The sequence below is a fragment of the Orussus abietinus genome, unplaced genomic scaffold (assembly GCF_000612105.2).
Source record: "Orussus abietinus isolate OABI.00-Male unplaced genomic scaffold, Oabi_2.0 scaffold532, whole genome shotgun sequence".
Taxonomy (NCBI): Eukaryota; Metazoa; Arthropoda; class Insecta; order Hymenoptera; family Orussidae; genus Orussus; species Orussus abietinus.
This window is the reverse complement of record NW_019394676.1, coordinates 16,309-40,487: the sequence shown is the minus strand read 5'-3', so window position 1 is coordinate 40,487 and position 24,179 is coordinate 16,309. Positions and strand designations below refer to the sequence as shown.

The following is a 24,179-nucleotide window of genomic DNA, read 5'->3' as shown; positions in this document are numbered from 1 at the left end:
ACGAGAACAACCCACCCTTAATATTTTATTATTGTATTTGCGACTATTTTCTATGTTCTTGTAATTCACGATATTACATACTGATTGATTTATTGATTCGTTACTTAGGGACAGCTGTTTGTTCTTATTACAATGATAATTTGAAGTATCGAGGACGTGATGCATCTAATGGAAACACCAATGTCTTATTACCACTTACAGAAAATAACAGTCCATCAAAAGAAGAAGAAAAAAATATCTTTAAAGTACTGGTGGATTTACGTCGTAAGCCAAATATTTATTACTTTAATATTGAAATAGATCTGTTATGTATTTCTATTAACAGCAACAGATTTATTTTTTAATTGTTGGAGCGAATATTTACATCGTACTTGCGGTTTGCTGGAGAAAAATTAAGTTTTAAGTAACTATTTATTTCATTCGCCATACCATAGAACTTGTTTTACGATAAAAATTCTTATTTACATTACACAATTTAATACAAACTTTTTTAATGGTGAACTACCAGGTCTCCTCATCGTTCTAATACAACTTTGCAATAATCAATTTTCCTATATATTGTAATTACAGGCAAACAAGACATGTTAATGGGCTTCTTAATAACAGATAAAAATGAATTGAAATTGGATATTATCACGAGAATGCTAATGCATCAACAAATTCAACTTACTGATCTAACTCAACGTTTCGAGAAAATCAGTTGCCCCAACAATATTCGTAGTTCCACGGGCACCATCAATGGCATGTTGCCCTTAAAGTCACTCGAAGATATAACGGTGTTCAATGATAACTTGAATATACAAGCGCGATGCAATGAATTTGTAAGTTAATAATCCTATTAATACATTTTTAATAAATTGTCTTTATGATATCAATGAAAAAATCAATTATTTGTATTCTTGCTATTTATAGAAAACTTTTATCGCAAATCAAGGCTGTGATGGCAGAGAATCTGACGTTCATAAAATATTGGCAGCAATATTCACTAATAAATGCGCGACAATATGTACTTGGGCTGAACGGGGCAATTGTATTAATATAATTTTGTATTAATGGAAGATATGTATTTATTCAATAAATTTTGAAAACACTCATCTTTCATACACTATATCGATCAAAAATGTTATTTCAATTTATTACAGATTTACTTGTTGGTCAGAACCTGAGTATGAAAAAGTTCGACGAATATGTTCAGAAATGGTTTATTTTTGGAAATCAACGATATAAAAGAGATCGTCTACGAATGATTGGGAGTGAAAATGGAAGAACCGACGTAAAGGGCTAGAAGATTATGATGTTTAACCCTTTCATTACTACGAGCCATTATAGTGGCCTTCCATAAGATGCCACTGAGGTACTACGGGCCACTATAGTGGCTCGCTATAAAATGTTACTGAGGTACTACGGGCTACTATAGTGGCCCTCCATAAGACGCTACTTAGATATTGCTACTAGCCGTTCTGCAAAAGTATCTCTCTCTGGACATGCATTGATAGTATTATATTTTGCATCATTTGTTTCTGACAGCCGAAATAACTCAGTGCTTAGCAACCTATATGCCTCGACAAACAATCTCGAGGTTCTGTGCAATAGTTCGTAGCGAATAAAGTCAGTGCTTATTACAGAAAGATAGTTCATCTTATTTTTCTTCCAATAAACGGATAAATAGGTATGCCTCATTGTTTTTCAATTTTGTTTAAAATTTTGTTTATTATTGTTTTTAATTTTGTTTATTTAGATTAATTATTTCTGAACAGACTTTATCTCACCCCTAAAATGATGACAAATAATAACAGAAAAAGACGTATTGATGAAATCCAGAATTATTCGGATCTGTCAGAAGGTGACGACATAAATTTAAATTTGGCAACAGAGAGACCTCATAGAAATAGTGAAATATTTCGAGAAATGATATCCAGCACATCCGAATACGAAGAAGAATGTTCATCTAAATCTGAAAAAGATCTCACGGACATTACATGGGCCAACGACTTATTCCAGCCGACTTTCCATAAATTCAATTCCAAGCATTCCGGAATAAAGGCATTGTTCCGTGCGCGACATTCATATATATAAATTTATCGCGGACTTTGGAATGTCAAACAAATTCCCAGAAAGGGACTTACTGCCTGCTTGGGCCCATCGGGCCATTTACCGATTTAACAATTTTCTAACGCCGAAATCAGCTCGTAAATTTTAGTTTTCTACGACACGATTATATTGCCCTGTACGTCCCATCGCGGAAGTTTAGGGTTCTTTAGAATTTTCTCGGGTTGACCGTCCCTATTCTTTACCGTTTACCTTTTTTAACTTTACCGCTTACACGTGCGCGCAACATGCACACGTGCATACAGCATGGTTTTCCATCTGCACGGCAACGAGAAATTTTCCGATTTCACCCAACCGTATTGGACAGCTACCGACCAATCACGAGGCTGACTATTTGATTTTAACCGCCCTTCTTAAAATCAGTCAGCCAATCATTATGCTAGAAATGCTACCACCTCCTCAAAAAATGTAATGCGACCGGAGGAGGAATTCTGTAATTTTTCTGTAAGTCAGTCACTCTCCGTCTCTCGACAATTTAACACGTCTCTCGTCAGCCTTCACCATCAGCTCTGTAACAGTTATCCTTATTCACGCGTGAAGAGCTGACAAAATTCTAAGTCAGTCGTCAAATTTAATATTATAATAAATTTAAGCTGTTTTGTTCGCGATAGTCTCACTTGTCATTCGGGTACCTTCCTTCTGCATGTGAGCAGTTGTATGAATATCTCATTTTGCAATTCCACTTGCAAAAACCAACGAGATTCATACAACAACTGCCCGACAAACTAGCCGGGCAGAACATTTTTTGGTCCTTCGAGCCGGATAACTGAACATTTGTGCTGTGCAACCCGTTTGTAAGTGAGTTCGAGGCGGAATCCAGAAGCTACTCATTTCTTTCTTCGCGACTGCAACCGAGAGAGACTTCTGCTTTTCGAGAGGACCACAGCTTCCAGAGGACCACAGCTTCCAGAGGACCACTGCTTCCAGAGGACGACATCATCTGCCATTCCACGACGCGGTGCCGATTTCGCAGCTCTGCTTCACTCGACAGTGTTACTAGCTGCCTCTGCTCATCGACCCGTAAGCTCGTATATCATTGAGTCGTCCATTCCTTAGATTGTCCCTCTTTCGTTAACTGTTGTTAGTACCTTCGATTCTCGGTAACCATGTCCATCGATATGAAAGCTCTGATCCATAAGCGTGGCTTGATTAAGAGTCAGTTAACGCGACTTAAGAATGCCGTTGCCGAATATCGTCGTCGTCCCGCCGATTGTGATCGACTTCTTCCTGCATTGAAAATTAGTGTTTCCAAGGTAGAAGACTCCTGGCCAGTGTTTGACGAGATTCAAACTCAAATCGAGCTTCTAACCGTAAACGAGGATGCTGGAGACAATTTCGAAGATCCCAATCGTATAGAATTCCAAAACACCTTTTATGAAACTGTAGGCGCTGCGAGAGAAATTATAGATCGAAGCCTCATCAGTAACTCAGCGACTACGGCAAGTGTGTCAACTGTTAATAATGACAGCGCTCCGAGGAATACAAATAATTTCAGACTGCCGAAACTAGAATTGCCGTCATTTAATGGATCTTATGACACGTGGTTAAACTTTCGTGATACCTTCGTCTCAATTATACATTCCAACGCGAGTCTTCCCGACGTACAGAAATTGCACTACCTTCGGTCATCTCTTAAAGAAGAAGCTTCCGACATTATTGCGTCTTTAGAAACGTCGTCCGAAAATTACTCTGTCGCGTGGAATCTTTTGACGGAGCGATACGATAATCAGCGCATTATTATTTTAAAGCATATCGGAGAACTTCTTAACTTCACCCCACTGATTAAGGCAAATAATCAAGCCATAGGTCAATTAGTATGCACCTTTTCCAAGCACATCAGAGCACTCAAGGCGCTTAAGCAATCGACGGAAGCGTGGGATTCGATATTAATCGGAATTATGTTAACAAAATTCGATACGGAAACTCGCATTAAATGGGAAGAATCGTTGACTGGTACCGATATGCCGACTATGAGCGAAATGACCGCATTTTTAGAAAAACGAAGGCAAGCTTTGGATGCGACAGCGATAGGATCAATGGAAATTAATGCTAAGGAACGTAATCGCGTGCTCAGTACAGCACCACGTCAGAAGTTTAAGCAGCAATCGTTCCTTACAACCGACTCAAAGTTTTCTTGTTCCATATGTAAAGGTCCACATCAAATCCAAGTCTGCAAGGATTTTTTAGCCCTGTCTGTTCCAGAGAGATATAATCTGGTAAAAGAGAAGAAGTTATGTTTTAATTGTTTGCGATCAAATCATATGGTGCAAAATTGCAAGTGTTCTCGATGCACAATCTGTTCAAAGAAGCATCATTCTAAGCTCCATCCTACAACGGCTCCAGCAACGGTGGAAATCGCTGAAAATCAGACAGCTTCGTCGCAATCTGTTACCCTGCAAGTGTCTGCATCGACACAAGTTTTATTATCCACTGCATTGGTGCACATTTGCGACAGTCGAGGAAAGCTGCACCCATGTAGAGTTCTGCTAGATTCGGGCTCACAGTCGAATTTTATTACAGAGAAATTAGCGACAGATCTCCAATTACTGAAGAAAGACGTTGATATTCCAGTTGCCGGACTGAATCAAGTTTTTACAAAAATTAATTATCTCGTCTCGACCACTGTGAAATCACGAGAAACTCAATTCGAATCCACTCTCTCGTTTCTAGTAATTCCGAAAATCACAGGCTATCTTCCTGCCGATACAGTGGATGTGGCACACTTAAATATTCCGAAAAACGTAGTGCTTGCAGATCCCGAATTTTATAGACCTTCACAGATAGATGCGTTGCTAGGAGCAGAAATCTTTTACAAATTACTGTGCATTGGTCAGATTAGATTGCCTAAAACAGCAGCGACATTGCAAAAAACTCATTTTGGATGGGTTATTTCGGGTCGCATACCGTGCACAGATATTGCGCCTACAACCTGCCATACGTCCACTGAAGGTCTTGAAAATCATCTAAGAAAATTTTGGGAAATTGAAGAAATCCCTCCTACACACCGGTTATCGTCGGAAGAAATTGCATGCGAGAAGCATTTTCAAGAACACACTCAGCGCGACTCGTTCGGACGCTATATAGTTCAATTACCCTTTAAGGAAAACCTTGAAGCTTTAGGAGAGTCGGAAAAATTAGCCTCACGAAGATTTTACCAAGTAGAAAGGCGTCTACAGTCAAATCCGCAGCTGCGAAATCTTTATTCGGAATTCATGAGAGAATATATACAGTTAGGCCATATGCAGGAGATAGCAGATCCCGTAAACGGTTCAGGCTACTATCTTCCTCATCATGCGGTTATTAAAGAAACGAGCCTTACAACCAAACTCAGGGTAGTTTTTGACGGTTCTGCCAAAACTACCACAGGCATTTCTCTGAACGAAACCCTTCTTGTCGGCCCGACTATTCAGGAGGATATATTCTCTATTATAACCAGGTTTCGCACGCACGAATATGTTCTTACAGCCGATATAGAGAAAATGTATCGACAGGTCAAGCTCCACGCTAAGGATACTGCATATCAGAGAATACTCTGGCGTGAAAATCCATCCGATGAGCTGAAAACGTACGAGTTAAATACTGTTACATATGGACTTGCATCTGCACCCTTTCTGGCAATTCGTACGCTTCACCAATTAGCTAAGGATGAAAGAGACAAGTATCCCGCAGCAGCTGAGATACTTATAAGAGATTTTTATGTCGACGATCTGCTCACTGGAACCACCACATACGAAGATGCAGTAATTCTGAGAGACGAATTAACTCAACTGTTACAACGTGGGGGGTTCAATCTACGGCAATGGTCGTCAAATGAGCCATCGTTAATTAATTCGCTGCCTGAAGAAACGGTAAATCTGCAACTACTGACCGATTCTTCGCAAACGACAAAAACGCTAGGGGTCCATTGGAATTCTGCTCAAGATTGCATAGTCTACACTATCAATACTGCATTTACATCGTCTCGTGTAACGAAAAGAAACATGCTGTCGTATATTGCAAAATTGTTTGATCCGTTAGGATTATTAGGACCCGTAATAGTTACTGCAAAAATTATTATGCAGCAGTTATGGCAACTGAAGACTGGATGGGACGAATCGGTACCTCAGGATACGTTCATTTCATGGATCGCATATGTGGAGCAACTAAAGGCCATAAATAATATGAAAATTCCTCGAAAGGTAATTATTCGCGATGCAATAGAAATTGAATTGCACGGATTTTGCGACGCCAGTGAGAAAGCTTATGGAGCCTGCATTTATCTCGTTTCCTCAGATCGACATTATAACCGGGAATCTCAGCTTGTATGCGCTAAGTCCCGAGTTGCTCCGCTCAAAAGCATTTCATTGCCACGTTTAGAACTGTGCGCAGCCGTGTTGTTAGCCCGATTATATAAAAACACTGTCAAGGCCTTAAGGGTCACCCTGTCAAAATGTACATTCTGGTCAGATTCAACGATCGTTCTCCACTGGATTCAAACTTCTCCGCATCAGTTAAAAACGTTTGTTGCTAATCGCATTTCTGAGGTACAAGATTTGACAAATACCTCAAACTGGAGACACGTTCGGTCGCAAGATAATCCTGCGGATTTAATCTCTCGAGGTCAATCAGTTCCTGAGTTACTGGACCACTCACTATGGTTTTCTGGACCTTCCTGGCTGCTAAGCAATGAGAGTAACTGGCCTGTTACCCAAATCCATCTCGACGTTATCCCTGAACAACGAGCATCAGTTATCCTGGTTACGTCAATACCAACGTGGGATGTTATTAATAAATTCTCCTGTTTCACTACTCTCGTCAATGTAATCGCGTATTGTTGTCGCTTTATTAATAACTGCAAGAGAAGGGAACGCAAATCTGGATCGCTTACAGTGGACGAAGTACTGTATGCAAAAAATAAAATTATAAAATATATGCAGCAACAGGAGTTCGCATCGGAAATTCGCGAAATTGAAGAAACCGGCACGGTGCAACGAAGGAGCAAACTTCTGGCATTGTCTCCTTTTCTAGATGCGGACAGACTTCTTCGAGTAGGAGGCAGATTGAATAATGCAGGCATCCCCTACGACGCAAAACATCCGATCTTGCTTCCTAAAAATCATCATGTGACAACGTTAATTGTAAGGCGCGAACACATGATTCATTGGCACGCAGGTTCTCAGGCAACGCTATATGCTGTCAGGCAACGATATTGGATTCTGGACGGAAGGAACACGGTTCGTAAAATAATACGAAATTGCATCCGTTGTCTCAGGGCATCTCCAAGGGAGACAAATTATCTAATGGGCAATCTACCGGAATCAAGGGTTACACATGCCAGACCGTTCACGAACTGCGGTATAGACTACTGCGGACCATTCTTTATTAAGGAAAAACGGTTCCGAAATAGAAATAAATTAAAGGTGTATGTTGCGATTTTCGTCTGCTTTATAACAAAGGCTGTACACATTGAGCTCGTCAGTGACCTGACCACTGAAGCCTTCGTCGCCGCCCTTCGAAGATTTATGGCACGGCGCGGGAAATGCGTCAATATCTACTCAGACAATGCGACAAATTTTGTAGGCGCAAACCGCGAATTACGAGAACTTTATGATCACGTTAGGTCTAAAGATCACAATGAGAGGGTCAGCCGAGTACTGCTGCAAGAAAACATAAATTGGCACTTTAATCCTCCCAGAGCTCCACATTTTGGCGGATTATGGGAAGCGGCTGTACGCTCTTTTAAACACCACATGGTAAGAACAATCGGAGACACGCTGTTCACATATGAGGACTTACACACATATGTTACCGAGATAGAGGCGATTTTAAATTCTCGTCCTTTGACCCCTCTATCCTCTGACCCCAACGATCTTCTCGCACTAACCCCCGCACATTTCCTTATTGGCGACTCATTGACGAGCATTCCGGGCCACGACTTTTCTGAGACGCCTGCTAACAGATTATCTAGTTGGCAGCATATCCAGAAGCTGAAGCAGCACTTTTGGACCCGCTGGCACAAGGAATATCTCAATGAGATAAATGGTAGATCGAAATGGCGGGAGACATCAGCCAACATCAAGGTTGGGACTCTGGTCGTTGTCAAGGAAGACAACGTACCACCTCTACACTGGCCCCTGGCGAGAATCATCGAAGTGCATCCCGGAGCAGATAACGTTGTCAGGGTTGTGACAATAAAAACGTCGAGTGGGGTGTACAAAAGAAGCGTGAAGCGAATTTCACCGCTTCCAATCGAGATATCTGCTTAGAGGCTGTTAAGGACCTGTAGAATTATGTTTAGTTGATAAGTTTATTTATTCATGTTACCTTTTGAACGTGACCGTTCAAGGGGGCCGGGATGTTCCGTGCGCGACATTCATATATATAAATTTATCGCGGACTTTGGAATGTCAAACAAATTCCCAGAAAGGGACTTACTGCCTGCTTGGGCCCATCGGGCCATTTACCGATTTAACAATTTTCTAACGCCGAAATCAGCTCGTAAATTTTAGTTTTCTACGACACGATTATATTGCCCTGTACGTCCCATCGCGGAAGTTTAGGGTTCTTTAGAATTTTCTCGGGTTGACCGTCCCTATTCTTTACCGTTTACCTTTTTTAACTTTACCGCTTACACGTGCGCGCAACATGCACACGTGCATACAGCATGTTTTTCCATCTGCACGGCAACTAGAAGTTTTCCGATTTCACCCAACCGTATTGGACAGCTACCGACCAATCACGAGGCTGACTATTTGATTTTAACCGCCCTTCTTAAAATCAGTCAGCCAATCATTATGCTAGAAATGCTACCACCTCCTCAAAAAATGTAATGCGACCGGAGGAGGAATTCTGTAATTTTTCTGTAAGTCAGTCACTCTCCGTCTCTCGACAATTTAACACGTCTCTCGTCAGCCTTCACCATCAGCTCTGTAACAGTTATCCTTATTCACGCGTGAAGAGCTGACAAAATTCTAAGTCAGTCGTCAAATTTAATATTATAATAAATTTAAGCTGTTTTGTTCGCGATAGTCTCACTTGTCATTCGGGTACCTTCCTTCTGCATGTGAGCAGTTGTATGAATATCTCATTTTGCAATTCCACTTGCAAAAACCAACGAGATTCATACAACAACTGCCCGACAAACTAGCCGGGCAGAACAGGCATCAATTAGTTATTCAGCCCCGATTTTAGAATATTTTCAATTATTCTGCTTTGAAGATTTTATAAATTTCATTGTCGGCACGACAAACAGCTATCGCAGTAGCCTTGATAATAATAATAATATGATAAACTCCCAAAATACTTATCTCCCAGAAATGTATTGCTTTCTCGCCCTCAAATTATTGATGTCGCGAAATAAAAAACTATCATATTCTGAATACTGGTCTAACGACAAACTTTTGAGGAGCAACATTTTTAGAGAGGTCATGAGTAGGGATCGGTTTTTATATTTGTTAAAAATTTTACATTTTAATACGAGCAATGTGACTGCAGATGTTGATAAGTTATATAAAATAAAAGAAATTTGTGATAAGCTGCGACAACGTTTTCAGGAGGCATTTTATCCTTTTCAAAATCTATGTATTGACGAAAGTTTACTCCTGTATAAAGGAAGGTTATCGTTTAAGCAATACATACCCTCTAAAAGAAACAGATTTGGAATAAAATCATTTGTATTATGTGATATCCAATCTGGGTTTGTGCAGGATTTCATTATTTATAATGGCTCATTAACTACTATAAATTGCGTAAATGAATTTATTGGAAGGTCAGGTAACATAGTAATAAAATTATTAAAACCTTATTTAGGCAAAGGCCATACTTTATACATAGACAATTGGTATACAAGCCCCGCACTTTTTATTCTTTTGCACAAAAATCTAACTAATGCTTGTGGAACGGTACGTAAAAGGCGAAAAGGCATGCCAGTAATCCAAAATAAATTAAAAACTGGTGAAGCGAGTTGTCGCTCTTCAAGGTATTTATTAGCGATGAGATGGTGTGATAAAAGAGAAGTACACATACCCTTTCCATAGCGAAGAATTTGTTGATACGAAACGTCATTATCGGACTGGAGAAATGATTCAGAAACCAAAGTGTGTTGTTGATTACAATAAATTAATGGGAACTGTGGACAAAACAGGTATGGTTATCAGCACCATTCACTCACAACGCAAAGCGTTGAAATGGTATAAGAAATATTTTTTTTATTTAATTGACATATGCGTTTGGAACGCTTATTGCTTATATAAGTTAAAAACTGGAAAACAAATGCCAATGGCAAGCTTTCATCTAGAATTAATTCGTCAACTTTTATGTCATTATCAATCTGATAAAAAGAATACCATTGCGAATAAATCAGGAGAAACGAATCCACTTCGCCTTACTGGAAGACACTTCCCGTCGCTATATACAAATGAAGATCCAAAACGGAAGAATCAGCTGCGAAAGTGCGTAGTTTGTTCAAAAAATGACAAGAGAAAGAGGTCGCGATACCAGTGCCAAATTTGCAATGTTGGCCTGTGTGTAACGTCATGTTTTAAAAAAATATACGCAGTTACATTATTAAAGGCCATTACAATCATATTATATTATATTATTTTATTACATTGCATAATGTTATTTCCTCTCATACTGTACATTAAAGAGAGCATGCTAAAACGGTATAAATACCCTGGAATACTCTTTATTTACACATACCCTTTGGAGAAAAATCTTTTCGTTCGAAAACATACAAGCAGCTTGGGTTCTCCGCCGCGATACTCCCACTGACGATCGGCGTCGCGTAGCGTGCAGTGATGTCGCGGCGCGTCGCAATGCTCCGTTCGGCGGAAGTACCGCGGCGGAGAACCTGGCCGTAGCGAAAGGGTTAATCTGTTTAACCCACGATCACGATACAAATACAGATGTCATCGTCATAATTCATTATCAAACGTCATAGGATGTCGTACTCGCATTAGTGACATGATGAGTCGAATACTTTCCCAACTCGAGTAACTCGAATTCGAAAACATTGCCAACTCGAGTTTGGACTCGAGTCAACAACTCGGTGCCGTATACATTCGGCGCAGCAAGTTGGCGAGTAAAACAACTCGGGTTACCCGACTTTGCCAACTCGAGTCGACAACTCGATGTGCTTACATTCGGCGCTGCGAGTCGAGTCTATGTGGAGTTGACGAGTAAAGCAATTCGAATAACGATTACTCGAGTAAACGAATAACGCGCGGTTGATATCTCGATACGTGTAAATAATTCAGTTTCGCTATCGCACTCGTGACTCCGTTTAGTTCTTGTACGTGTAACTCAGTCTCGCTCTCACGCGCATGACTCGCATCCGTTTGTACTGACTCGAGTTATAATAAAGACGACTCGAGTTGTCTCGAGTTTAACGAGTTAAAATACTCGACTCGTGTTCAAGTCAATACGCGAAGTTCAATTATCTATTGCTAATACCATTTCGAATCATAGCGATACGCGAGCGGACCAGACCACCCGTCGGACATCCTGGCGCCTGGCCGTCCGTTAAGGGTAAGAGGCGACCCTCGAACACCTCGGGCAGGGCATTCTTTCCCAGCGACCTGGGTGTTCTTTCCTCTAGTCCATGTCTGCCTTCTATCACGTCTCACATAGTTCACATTACCCGCGACCCTCTTCGCTTTCTCCGTTTCATGTAAGTCTCGCTCTTGAGGTCCATAACTTAAAATCTTAAATTCTAAAACATGGACTCGTACCGTCAAGTACTTTTCGAGCACCATGGTCCTGTAGCCCTTCAGCTGGTCCTTTCCCAGAATTCCTCGTCCTTTAGCCCATTTTTGCTTTCCCCACCTACGACTCAAAATGCATAAACTTTTCCCCTTCTCACTATCCTGCAGCCAATTATCGCTCTTGGTAAATGCATCCTAACTTTGTCTTAACCTATTCTCGACGACGTTCCTAAAAAACTCCTCCCCCGATTCCAGCATCCCGAAGCTCCTAACTCGAATCGCTCTGCCGGTTCGTTAGATAAAATTCATCTCCCGCGAGAACAACTAGTCTCCGGCATTACGCGCTCAATCTCTCGCACAAGTTCTAAGTCCACTCGCGCTAGTGGCCCGCTCAATCAAGCTCGATACTCGTGACCCGGCATAACTTATCGTTCAATTAGTCACTTCACTCTGTCTATTAATTGTTAAATCTGATTGATTTGTTAATTATTACTAGTGGTAAATAAACGTTTAAGTCTTGTTACGCATTTCGCACCTGGCAAAGCTTTTCCTCTCTCGTGTTCGCAAGCAGCTCGAACAACTCGTCACATCACTAACTCGCATATTATCAGTAATTGTTTGCTAGTAGAATGAAATCATAATAGTCGTTAAGTAAAATCAAATAGTTTATCACTTACATATTTTCAATGAAAGTCTAATTTGTCATGTAATATCTAACTATTGTCAAGTACCATAAAATAATTAAAAATAAACAATTTTATAATTTTGGGTAAAATTCCGTTATCTTTTTTAATTAAATGTATCAAAAATTAATATTATTTTAAGGTAACTTAAATTATAACATTAATATAACATTAATATAACATGTTACATAACACGTTACCTTACTGAGTGAGAAATAACAACTAACATCTAACTTCCATGTTAGTTTTATGTTACATAACATGCTAGTTTCGAAAACATAACAATAACCCAACAGTTGTATAACAGTGTTCACTGGGCGTATCACTTGCACTGATCGAGATGTACTGCAGCGGACTTCATAAGTGCAAAAAATATTCATTCCTTAATAGGCTTTGGTAGCATCATGATTAGCGTTACTGCTTCCTACCCAGGAGTATTGGGTTCGAATTCCAACAATTGCAACAAAATTTTCTGTGTTAAAAACGGCAGGATTTGTCTGCGCAGCTGTACTGAACAGATTCTCACACAGACTCAGCTGAAAAAAATGTTATGAATTTCTTTTTTTTTTCCATATACATATGCATATCGAATAAATATCTACAGACGTGGGTTAACCATCTATTGTGGATATCTATGACCAAGAAACTCGATAGAGTTGCGCGCCAAATACATTTAAATGCATGCGGGAACGGCACCGAATACTTTACGCCAAAGTTCGGCCCGTCAATTCGATAAATATTTTTTTCTCGAATAAGAAAACTTATTATGGAAACTTATTTGGCATAACGAAAGTACGTTCCGTTTTTAAGAGCTTGTGATTTTTTCATATTTTTTAGAGCTATCAACTATACGCTACGCCAATTTTAAAATATTCAAGGTCACGTAATGCTCACTCGACGTGTTCATCATCGTCTTCTGCCCGCATTCCTTTCCATCGCACCCGCATTTCTCGCAAATTTCCTCGAGTTGCCACAAGTGGTGCCATGATAGACTCAAAGTCAAGCGTGTCGTCGCGTAGAGGATAAAGAACCAATTAGAATTGCGCTCGACCTTGTGGTCACTTATGTTGCAATTCTGATTGGTTTCCACTTTCGACGCGACGACGCGCCGCGTTCTATGAGGCAAACGACGCGCTCATTAATAAAGAACAATTAATAAAGACCCTCTGGAATGCAACGAACGGTTTCATAAAAACATCGGTGACATTTTCTTGAGCTATGTGGAAAATTGATGGTTTTCAGATTATTGACATCATTTTCAGATGACATGACATTTTTTCAGGTTAGACATTGATGATGACATTTTTAGGTTAAATATTTCGTTGAAGATATTTTCATCAAATTTTCAAGAGAAATCGTTTCAAATTTTCAGTATCAATATCAAAATCAAAACCGTTAAGATAGGGTTAGTTTAGTTTACTTTCGATTGACACTTCTAGGTTCATATCTTAGTGGTACCGTCAATTCATACTTTTTGCATCAATCGACACACTTTTATATTTCTGATTTCTGGTATATATCTTTCCAAACTGATACCTTGATTGTACGGATATTAAATTAAATTATTTACATTCATAACTTTATATTAATACTGGTATCATCTTTTCATAATTTTATTCATAGTTTTAACATCGATCGATACATTTTTAGATTACTGATTTCTGGTATCGATCTTTACAGACTGATACCTTGCCTGCACTGATATTAAATTAGATTATTTACAAATTATTCATAACTTTCCATTAATACTGGTAGCGCCTATTTATAGTTTTATTCATAGTTTTAACATCAATCGACACATTTAGATTAGTTTAGTGATTTCTGGTATGGATTATTCTAAACCTTGCTTCTTTTGATTAGATTAGATCATCTCCCCACTTAACACTGTTATATAACTGTTAGGCAAATGTTACGTTTTCGAAGCTAACGTGTTATGTAGCATAAAAGTAACATGGAAGTTAGATGTTTGTTATTATTTCCCACTCAATAAGGTAACATGTTATGTAACATGTTATATTACTGTTATAAGTTGTTACCATAAAATAATATTAATTTTTCAAACATTTAACAAAAAGTAATGCAATTTTATAAAAAATTATGAAATTTTTTATTTTGTATTTTTTGACACTCGGCAATAGTTAGGTATTATACAATAAATCAGACTTTAAATGATCTGATTTTATTTATTTATTTAAAGACTAAGATTTCATTCGCCTAGCAAACAATTACTGATAATGTGTATGCGAGTACGAATTAAAGTCACATTTTTTCCATACTAGTAGTAAAGAAAATATGACATAATAATCTTATGACATTTGACGATGAATTATGACAATGACGATGACAATGACGCAAGTAATATGGATGACGGCACCAATTTAGTTCCATTTTGTTACAAATATGTGCTGCATATCCACAGTAACATCAGGACAGTAATATAATGTGAGATAAGAGTAACAAAGTTACGCTACATTTATATAGATATGAAAGTAACAAATGTTATGTAACTTGTTAGCTCCTTGTTACATAACTGTTAAGTTACTGCAATGTAACAAATGTTATGTAGCCAGTTAGCTCTACGTTACGTAACTGTTAGGTTAATACATTGTAACAAACATTATGTCATTTGTTAGTTTTAAGTTACGTAATTATTAGGTTTGGTGGTCAGTGGGTCTCGACACCTCTTTTCCTTTTACATAAAATAATTCAATTTCCTTCCGATAAGAAGTTTTAATGTTAACACTTTTACCTTCATGTACTAGTAACTTGAGACTTTCTTTTTATCCATATTATAATAATTTGTAGCTTCTTTCGACACCAGTTTCAATTTTCTTTCAACAATACCAGTTTTAACATTAACACTTTTAGTTTGGTATACTGGTAACTCGATACTTATCTTGTATTACTAGTACACCAAGTTGAAAGTGTTAATGTTAAAAACCGTATCAGAAGAAAATTATTAATTATANCATTACTGTTATGCGCTCAATTATTACTTCATAGGTATATTTTCGTAAAATTTAATATTTCGCATATAACACCCAATGCATGCATTTGGTAAAAGTAACTGATTTCATTGCTTTCGTGCGATTAATCGCTACTAGATATGACTTGTCATGAACGTAACTGTGCAAAATATAATGTTTCAGTTGGATGAATGTATTTGGCGCAACATTTTTTACACCGACGGTGTTTTTATGGTGTACATATTATGTATCCTATCCGAACTTCCAGTCTTTGAGTGCATCTATACCGAGTTCATAGATATCTAAATATATATTACATGCATTCAATAAACATTTATATATAGTTAATTTACGGAAATTCCACATCGTGCAGGGCCTGCCCACTGAACACCAAACATAACAGTTACGTAATTTAAAACTAACAAATAACATAACGTTTGTTACAATGTAATAACCTAACAGTTACGCAACTTAAAACTAACAAATAACATAACGTTTGTTACAATGTAATAACCTAACAGGTACGTAACATAGAGCTAACTAGTTACATGATATTTGTTACAATACAGTAACTTAACGGTTATGTAACATGGAGCTAACAGGTTACATAACATTTTTTACTATCACATCTATATAAATGTAGCATAAGTTTGTTACTCTCATCTTACATTATGTTACCGTCCTGGTATTACTGTGTATATGCAGCACATATTTGTAACAAAACGGAACTACATTGCTACTAACTGTCATCAATTTTATTAAATCATCGTCATCGTCATTGTCATAATTCATCGTCAAATGTCATAAGATTAATATGTGTCATATTTTGTTCACTACTCGTATGAAAAAATGTGACTTTAATTCATACGCGCATATACATTGTCGGTCATTGTTTGCTAGTCGAATGAAATCCTAGTTGTCTTTAAGTAAAATCAGACAGTTTATAATTACAGAATTTCATTGAAAGTCTGATTTGTCATTTAATATCTAACTATTGTCAAGTAGCAAAAAATAATTAAAAGTAAAAAATTATGTAATTTTGGATAGAAATTGCGTGATCTTTTTTATTAAACGTATGAAAAATTAATATTATTTTAAGGTAACTGAAATTATAACATTAATATAACATGTTACATAACATGTTACTTTTATGCTACATAACATGTTAGCTTCAAAAACGTAACATTTACCCAACAGTTATATAACAGTGTTCACTGGGTGGGTACAGTACACAAATTTTTGAATAGTACAATTCTATAACTTCTTCTCTCTAAAACAAAATGAATTTATATTTATTTATTTACATTTATAAAAATGTAATATAAATAATGAACTCATCTCTTAAAAAATAATTCAAAATAATATGAGTAATACACGTATAATACTAAAGATCGCTTGAACGCGGTTTCATTATAGAATCTTCCAACTGACAATGAGTTTTAACCATTTATCTGATAAAAGTGCCAGTATTTGGTACAAAGACGTTGGTGGCATTCGCGCATGTTTATGACGTACACACATCCCTATGAATGCATTTATGTGTATGTAATCTGATGAGAAACTCTATGGAATTTTCTGACTTTTATGACTTTTCATTTGAATTACGTTTTCATTGTTTTCAATGCTCAATAGAAAATACTAGAAACGAAAGTTTTAAATGATGAATAAATTTATATGATTATAAATTCTACCTTTTTACTTTTTTTAAATTAACTTACCCATTTTGAGCCCACATCCCTTACCTCTGTAGCAACGTCTACATGTCGAAACCTCTTTGCATTTATTTTTATCTACATTGCATTTCTAAAAAAACTATGGAGTTTAAGGACTAGACAATTTTTATTTCATTTCTAGGTAACTGAAACAAGGAAAACCAGATTTCTGGAAGAAATGCATAAACAAAATACCTCCTCGGTCGTTTTCTGGTCCTACCATAAATAGGCATAGAACAGGTTTGAGAACGTCCTCAAGCGACAACACTGCCGTTATCTGAACGGTGGAACTTTTTCATAAAATTCTATGCTAACTGACCTTGCAGAACTATCTAGCAGAAATCCCACGATGAGATGAGTGGTTGTTGTTTAGTCATCGCCCATATATTTGCCAACTGCAATAGGAAAAAGTACGAATAGATGCCCCGGCAGGATAGATGCCACGTTTCCCAGATCTTTGAGATAAAAGAACTTTGAGCAACGTCCCCGCCCGCATAGCCCCTCCCCCCGGTACTTCAATTACGAAAATCTCGAAAGTATGCATGCGGGTAATGTTATGATCGCCTTAAGAAATCAGTGCATCGGATTTGCCCGTAATGTTTTTCTCAACTCGAAACAACTGTTGCAAAAATAGAAAACTGACACGTAAGGTAACATATTTACCTCACTTTTACTTCATAAATATAACAAATAAAGTTCTCCAACGTTTTCCTAACATCCCAATTGTAACGTTTATTTTAATATGTACGAAGGCATCTATCCACACCTAAAAGGATAGATGCTCTAATTTATTGTCCGGATAGGCGCGTATGAAGGGTAGATGCCTAAACTATCACATTTTTGGTACGGATCCAGGGCATTTTTGTAGACTGTGGTTCCACGAAGATTGCTCAGATTATGGGGATTATTGCATTATATGTCACATACATGTAGGAATTGCAATATCGGACCAAAAGTTCAATACCGGTATTCGGTATTTTTTAGATCTTAATACCGGAATACCGGTAGTAGGAATTTTAAAAAGAGAAAGAAAACACAGGTGTTTCTTTGTTTTATTTTCCATTTTTATTAGAGAGAGTAAATATCGCAAAAAATCATTTGTAACTTTTAAATTATAACAGTATAACAAGAATCACAAAACAAGTAAAAGAACAAGGAACATCTTATTTATTTAAATCACAAAAAAGTGTACATATCTTATTCAGTCCGTGATATTATTACAAATTTTTGAAATGTGATCTTAAAAAACACAATGCATCAATTGTACTGTCATTAAGCCTGGAACGTAAATTTGTGCAAAAATTACCAGCTGTCGAAAACGCTCTTTCAGCATCTACGCTAGTTGGTGGAACTGTTAGCAATGCACGATATACTTTTTCCAAGTATTTACCTCTAAATCCCTCATCTTCAAATAAATCGATTTCTCGTCGGATGGTTTTGGATATAACTGATTTCTGTATTGTATTTTGGTTTGTTGAAATTTTTTTTAGTTATCGCTAATTCTAATTTTTGTTTAAGAGACAATTCCTTTTCACTATCGACATTAGTGTCATCATCATCTTCGATAACTCTACCGAATTCTTCTGAATGTGGATAGGTTTGTGGGTAAAAAATTTTAAGAAAATTTACTATAAACTTGATCAAATTTGAATTGGTTAGTCTCTTTTCTTCTTTTTTATTTTCATTTTTAAAATCATTATAATTATGTAAATACCGTAGGACATTTTCTATTTCGGTATGCCTTTCTTCTGTGCAATTTTTCAATGTAATATATAATTCTTCAGATAGTGATGTTCTTTCAGTGACAGCAACATGAAATTTATTGTTGCATTAGCTGTTAATAAATTAGAATCTCTCCGACATAATGCCTCCACAGCCAGTTTTATTGGAAGTAGAGCTGATACAGTTTTGGATATTAAGTCGATTTCACTATCGGAAAAATTAATTTGCAGGTTTAAGTCGATTATTGCTTTTTGAATTGAATTTTTCAGTTTCAAAAATCGTTCCGTGAGAAGTGCAAAACACTCGAAATGGCAAACCATCTAATGCTGTCATTTTACTTAAAATTTCATTCAAATTATCTTTTTTTTTCAAAATAATCTAAAATCCCTGATGGCTTGGGCTTAGAAACTGTGCATAAATTTGTATTTTCATTGCAATTAGATTTTTTCCTCTTTAACAAGTTTGTATCATGATTCGTTTTTAAATGTGTATGGAGTCCGCTTGTATTTCCTTAATTCACTTTAATAACTCTTGAACATTTTTTACATTGTGCCACCATATTCTTTTCATCATATAAATAATGAAAACAAACCGAAGTATTATCAACAGATTTTTTATGTTCTTTAAATTTATTCTTATTCATTATTATGGGTTAATAAAGTACATGTATATAACAAATCTGAAAAATATTTTAAACCCTAAAGTATGATATGCAAATACAATGTGAATAACAAACTTACCAATTTAAAAAAAAATATTGAAATTTTAACTAAATTATTACACACTTTCTTCACAATTACAACCTTGTTTTCACAGATACGAATATCCGACTACGAATCCTGCGCGTGTGCTGTATCGCTCTGAGCTTTAATAGGACAGTTTTGGCTCGCCTCCTTGGGTGATTCACATATCACATCACTTCTTCAGACTGTACGATGCAACTTTGTATTCACAGTCTAATTCATTTCGCCCGTTAGAGAGACTTAAAATAAAAACGTATACTATTTTGCTAAATTGGCGACCCCTGAACATATAGCGGAGACAATTTAAAAAATTTCTAGTAAATACCGAAAAACCGGTATTTAAACTCGTGAATACCGGTATTACAAAATTGTACAAATGGCTCAAAATCCCGGTATTCGGTATCCCGGTATACCGGTATTACAATCCCTACGTACATGTCAAGTATTAAACTAAAGCCTCATCGGGTTCAATGTGATGTTTTTGAAAGTTTTTAATGTTGTCTTTGAATTATTTCTTGTTATCCAAACTAGGATATAAATGTTTGTTCTAAAGTAAATTCTTCCCTCCCTCAATTTACGTCACAATCTTATTTGTAATACGCACACACGCGCGCGCCTCTGTGTGTATGTGTGTGTGTTTCTAAAACTTATATGTACTAGCTTTTATTTTCAATATTTTTTTTTGTCCCGATAGACTTCATTTACGCGATTTTTACTCGCCTAAAACGAATCTACGTGGAACGGATACTCCGCATAAATTGAGAATCGCTTGTACCTACATTAACCATTAAAAACTATTTCCGTTAATTTGTAAAAGTTTAAGGTAACTTAAAAACTGTTTTTGTTAACTTTGCTGAAATTAAAAATAAGATTTTTCAAGCAAATTGATTATGATTTCATTTATTCTCCCTTAGAGCATCTATCCGATCTCACCCGAATGGGATAGATGCCCAAATCGAGACCTTCCACATTTTTGTTCTATTATAACAACTATTGATAGGCAAATAATTAAAGAAGATAATGAAGATAAAATACTACAGTATGATATCAACATGAAAATGTTTGGAAACGAAAGCAAATAACGACTTTAGAAGTGTACGTTGAAAACGTAGGCGTCTATCCGTACTTTATCCTAATGATTTTTCAGGACTGATATGCACCAGAAAAAATAAAGCAGATCAGGATACAACTAAATACATAGACTAGATACATAGAATACCGCCTTGGAAGAGGGAGGGTCAAATCTCGCTTCCTCGCAAAATAACAAGACATCAAGAGGTACGCATCTTAAATCTTCTCCCGCATTAGGTTGTCCAATAAGAAAGATCCAACACTCCCCTAAACAGACCAGTGAAAAATCCTGTCTTTGGTCATCTGATGTCAGGAGTGAGCATCCGGATGGTATATAAGCCTCAGTAGCTGGAATCAACTGCAGTGCAAGCCAGCAGTTCACTTAGAACAGAAGAGATCGAATTCTAGAAGAAAACAAAATAGAAATGCTTCACGCGGCAACATTAGTGGTCTTTGGGATTATTCTGGAAATTTCATTGGGAGACATTCAAGAATTCCAACGAGTTCAATCGTCTTACCCTAATGGTGTTAAATGGGAATTAATCGGACACGGAGATCCAACTGCTCATGGATATATAACCCAAATTCAGTTTCAAGAAAAGACCGGATATTTACCCCCGGAATCGCCATCTACAATTTACCAAAATAAGGAGCCAATTTACCCAGAAGTTATTACAACGTATCAGCGACAGCCGCCAAGTCCCCAATATATCCCCCCAATTATAACGGAACAGAAAGTGGCCAAAGACTATCATCATGAGCCTCCTTATACGGCTAGTCGAAAACAACCCTCTAACTTCCTCTATTCGACACCAGTTTTGAAGATCCAGAAACCAGTAGACAGAATCGAATATCAGCTTCCATTACCACAGTATGAACACTCAGCAAGAAAATACGAATATAACTCACCGAAGATGCAGCACTTCATAGGACCAGGGCCTCCATCAGCAGGCTACGTTCCAGCGATTCTATGAAACAAAAAGGTGCTCTGTTTTAACAATGCAAGATTTAATTTAATGAATTAAATGGCGTACTAATCTAGAGACGGAAAATAAATTATATTTTGAGATTAGAATATCGAATTTAGATTCCATAAATCTTGATCCAATGTTGCCTAGTTTTTAAAATGAGTACTCCATAAATATACATTTGAATGTTCTTTGAGAGAATCAGTAATCATTTCGTTCCTTTCTGATATAAAATTCATATCTTCCCGGTAATGTAAACAAACTATCAAATTTTTTAATTCACAGCACAATCATTTTTATTTAATTTTGTCCACTTAGTTTCGTATTTTAGTATTCGATATTCTCATTGCCAGTAATAACATTATAAATTATTTTGTAACTACACATACTCAAATAATCTGATTGAAGAAGTAACTTAAATAACGAGTATGGAATGTACTGTGGAATACTTTGATTATTACTTTAACGAATTTAAGTTCTGTTGAAATCCATATTTCATAAATACTTTAGCATTTATAAACTGTACTGATTTGGGACTTGACATAACCTTTGTCACGTATTACTTGTACTACATTTACAAGTACTACGTTAATATCACTGAGCCTACAGTTGACCATTTGTACAAAGTGAACCATGGCTCATAAAAATATCACAATCAAGTTAGAGTGCCTGGCAGAAAACTTTCCTTATAACATCTTGATTTGATGACAGGAAAGATCAACACATAATGTACGAATAATAGGATTAGTATACACTATTCAAGACACGTTGTAATAATAACCCTTAAAACACCTTCAGTGCACAAAAATTTAGCCAGATACATTTATCTTATTCTATAAATTGCAAAAATAGCTCAAATTGCTCCCTTCCCATGAAAAGCTGAAATCAACTATTTTTGTCAAATATAGTAGAACCTTCACTCCATTAAAGTCTCAGCTAAAATCTTTTTGCCAAATGCCATAGTACATTTGGTTTCACGTATGTTGTATGTACGAAATTTTCTGCTTCCTCAAGCCGAAGACAAATATTAAAAACTATATCGACACAAATAAAAAAATTAGAAATTAAATTTGGAAACAATATTTTATTTGGCGAGCATAAAAATGATCATATGCTAGGATTATACCTCGCGTGCTTGCCAAATAAAATATTGTTTTCAAATTTAGTTTCTTATTTTTCTTATTTGTGTCGATATAGTTTTTAATATTGTCTTCGGTTTGCAGCAGCAGAAACTCTTGTACGTACAACATACGTGAAACCAAATGTACTTTGACATTGGGCAAAATCATTTTAGCTGAGACTTTAATGGAATGAATGATCTACTATATTTGGCAAAAATAGATGATTTCAGCTTTTCATGGGAAGGGAGCAATTTGAGCTACATTTGCAATTAATTGAATAAGATAAATGTATTTGGCTAAATTTTTGTACACCGACGGTGTCTTGAAGGGATTTCACTACTTTTTGTAAAAAAAGTCAATATCTCCATTATTAATAATAAAATCGGTAAATGTATCTCATACATTCTTATAATTGCAACATATAATTACTACAAACAAATAATTTGATAAAAAGTCACTTAAGAGTATGAATATTTTGTATACGCAGAATCTATACATATAATTTTTTATATTAACACTTCCAACATTTTTAATGGCATCGTAATTTATCCAGCAATGTAAATTTTGAAATTCTAGTATCAAATTTGAATTCAGCGACCACGCTTATCGTGAGAAACTCATTTTTACAAAAGTCCGACAATTTTTACATTTTTATCAGCCATATTGGATCCACCATTTTACGTTTTAAAACTTTATTTACATGTTTCGAATGAATGACCCTAAAGATATTGAGAAACCATTATTTTCGAGCAAAATTTTAACCGTTTTAAAATTTTGTATCCGCCATTTTACGTTTTAAAATTCTGTTGGCAGATTTGGATTCAGCGACCTCAAATATCTGCAAAACTCCTTTTTCTTAGAGAAACACAACCATTTTGTGATTTCGTATTCGCTATTTTGAATTTCGAAATTATGTTGTCAAATTTGGATTCAGCGGCCAAGAATATCGTGAAAAACTTATTTTTATAAAAATTCAACCATTTATATATTTTCATCTGCCATATTGGATCCGCCGTGTTGAATTTCAAAATTCTGTTACCAGATTTCGATTAAGCGGTTATAAAAACCATTCTACACCATTCTTTATAATAATCCAATAATTTTGAAATTATATAATTAGCCATGTTTGCTCCACCATGTTGATTTTTAAATTCGCATTCTGTTGTCATATTTGAAATCAGTGGATCCAAGATTGTAGAGAAATCTTTTTTCTTCTAAAAACAAAATCAATCTGAAATTTTTTGTCCGCCATATTGGGTCCGCTATTTTGAATTTTTAAATCATATTATCTGACTTGGCTTCCACGGTCTTAAAAACATCAAGAAACCTTTTCTCTATAAAACTTCAATCAGGTTAAGGCTGGGGTGGGTATAGTTCCTTTTCGTTCCGCGCGAGGCGGTG

At 36.4% G+C, this 24,179-nt stretch overlaps 1 protein-coding gene across 1 annotated transcript; it reads left to right on the top strand.

Annotated features, from left to right (window-relative positions):
* The first annotated feature begins 3,215 nt into the window (after positions 1–3,215).
* Positions 3,216–8,354, top strand: LOC105700713. The gene has a single exon (XM_012426843.1). The coding sequence runs from the start codon at positions 3,216–3,218 to the stop codon at positions 8,352–8,354; it is 5,139 nt and encodes a 1,712-aa protein (XP_012282266.1).
* Positions 8,355–24,179: the final 15,825 nt, after the last annotated feature.

Excerpts from the sequence above, each read along its gene's own strand:
- LOC105700713 (XM_012426843.1), top strand. The coding sequence starts at position 3,216 with ATGTCCATCGATATGAAAGCTCTGATCCATAAGCGTGGCTTGATTAAG.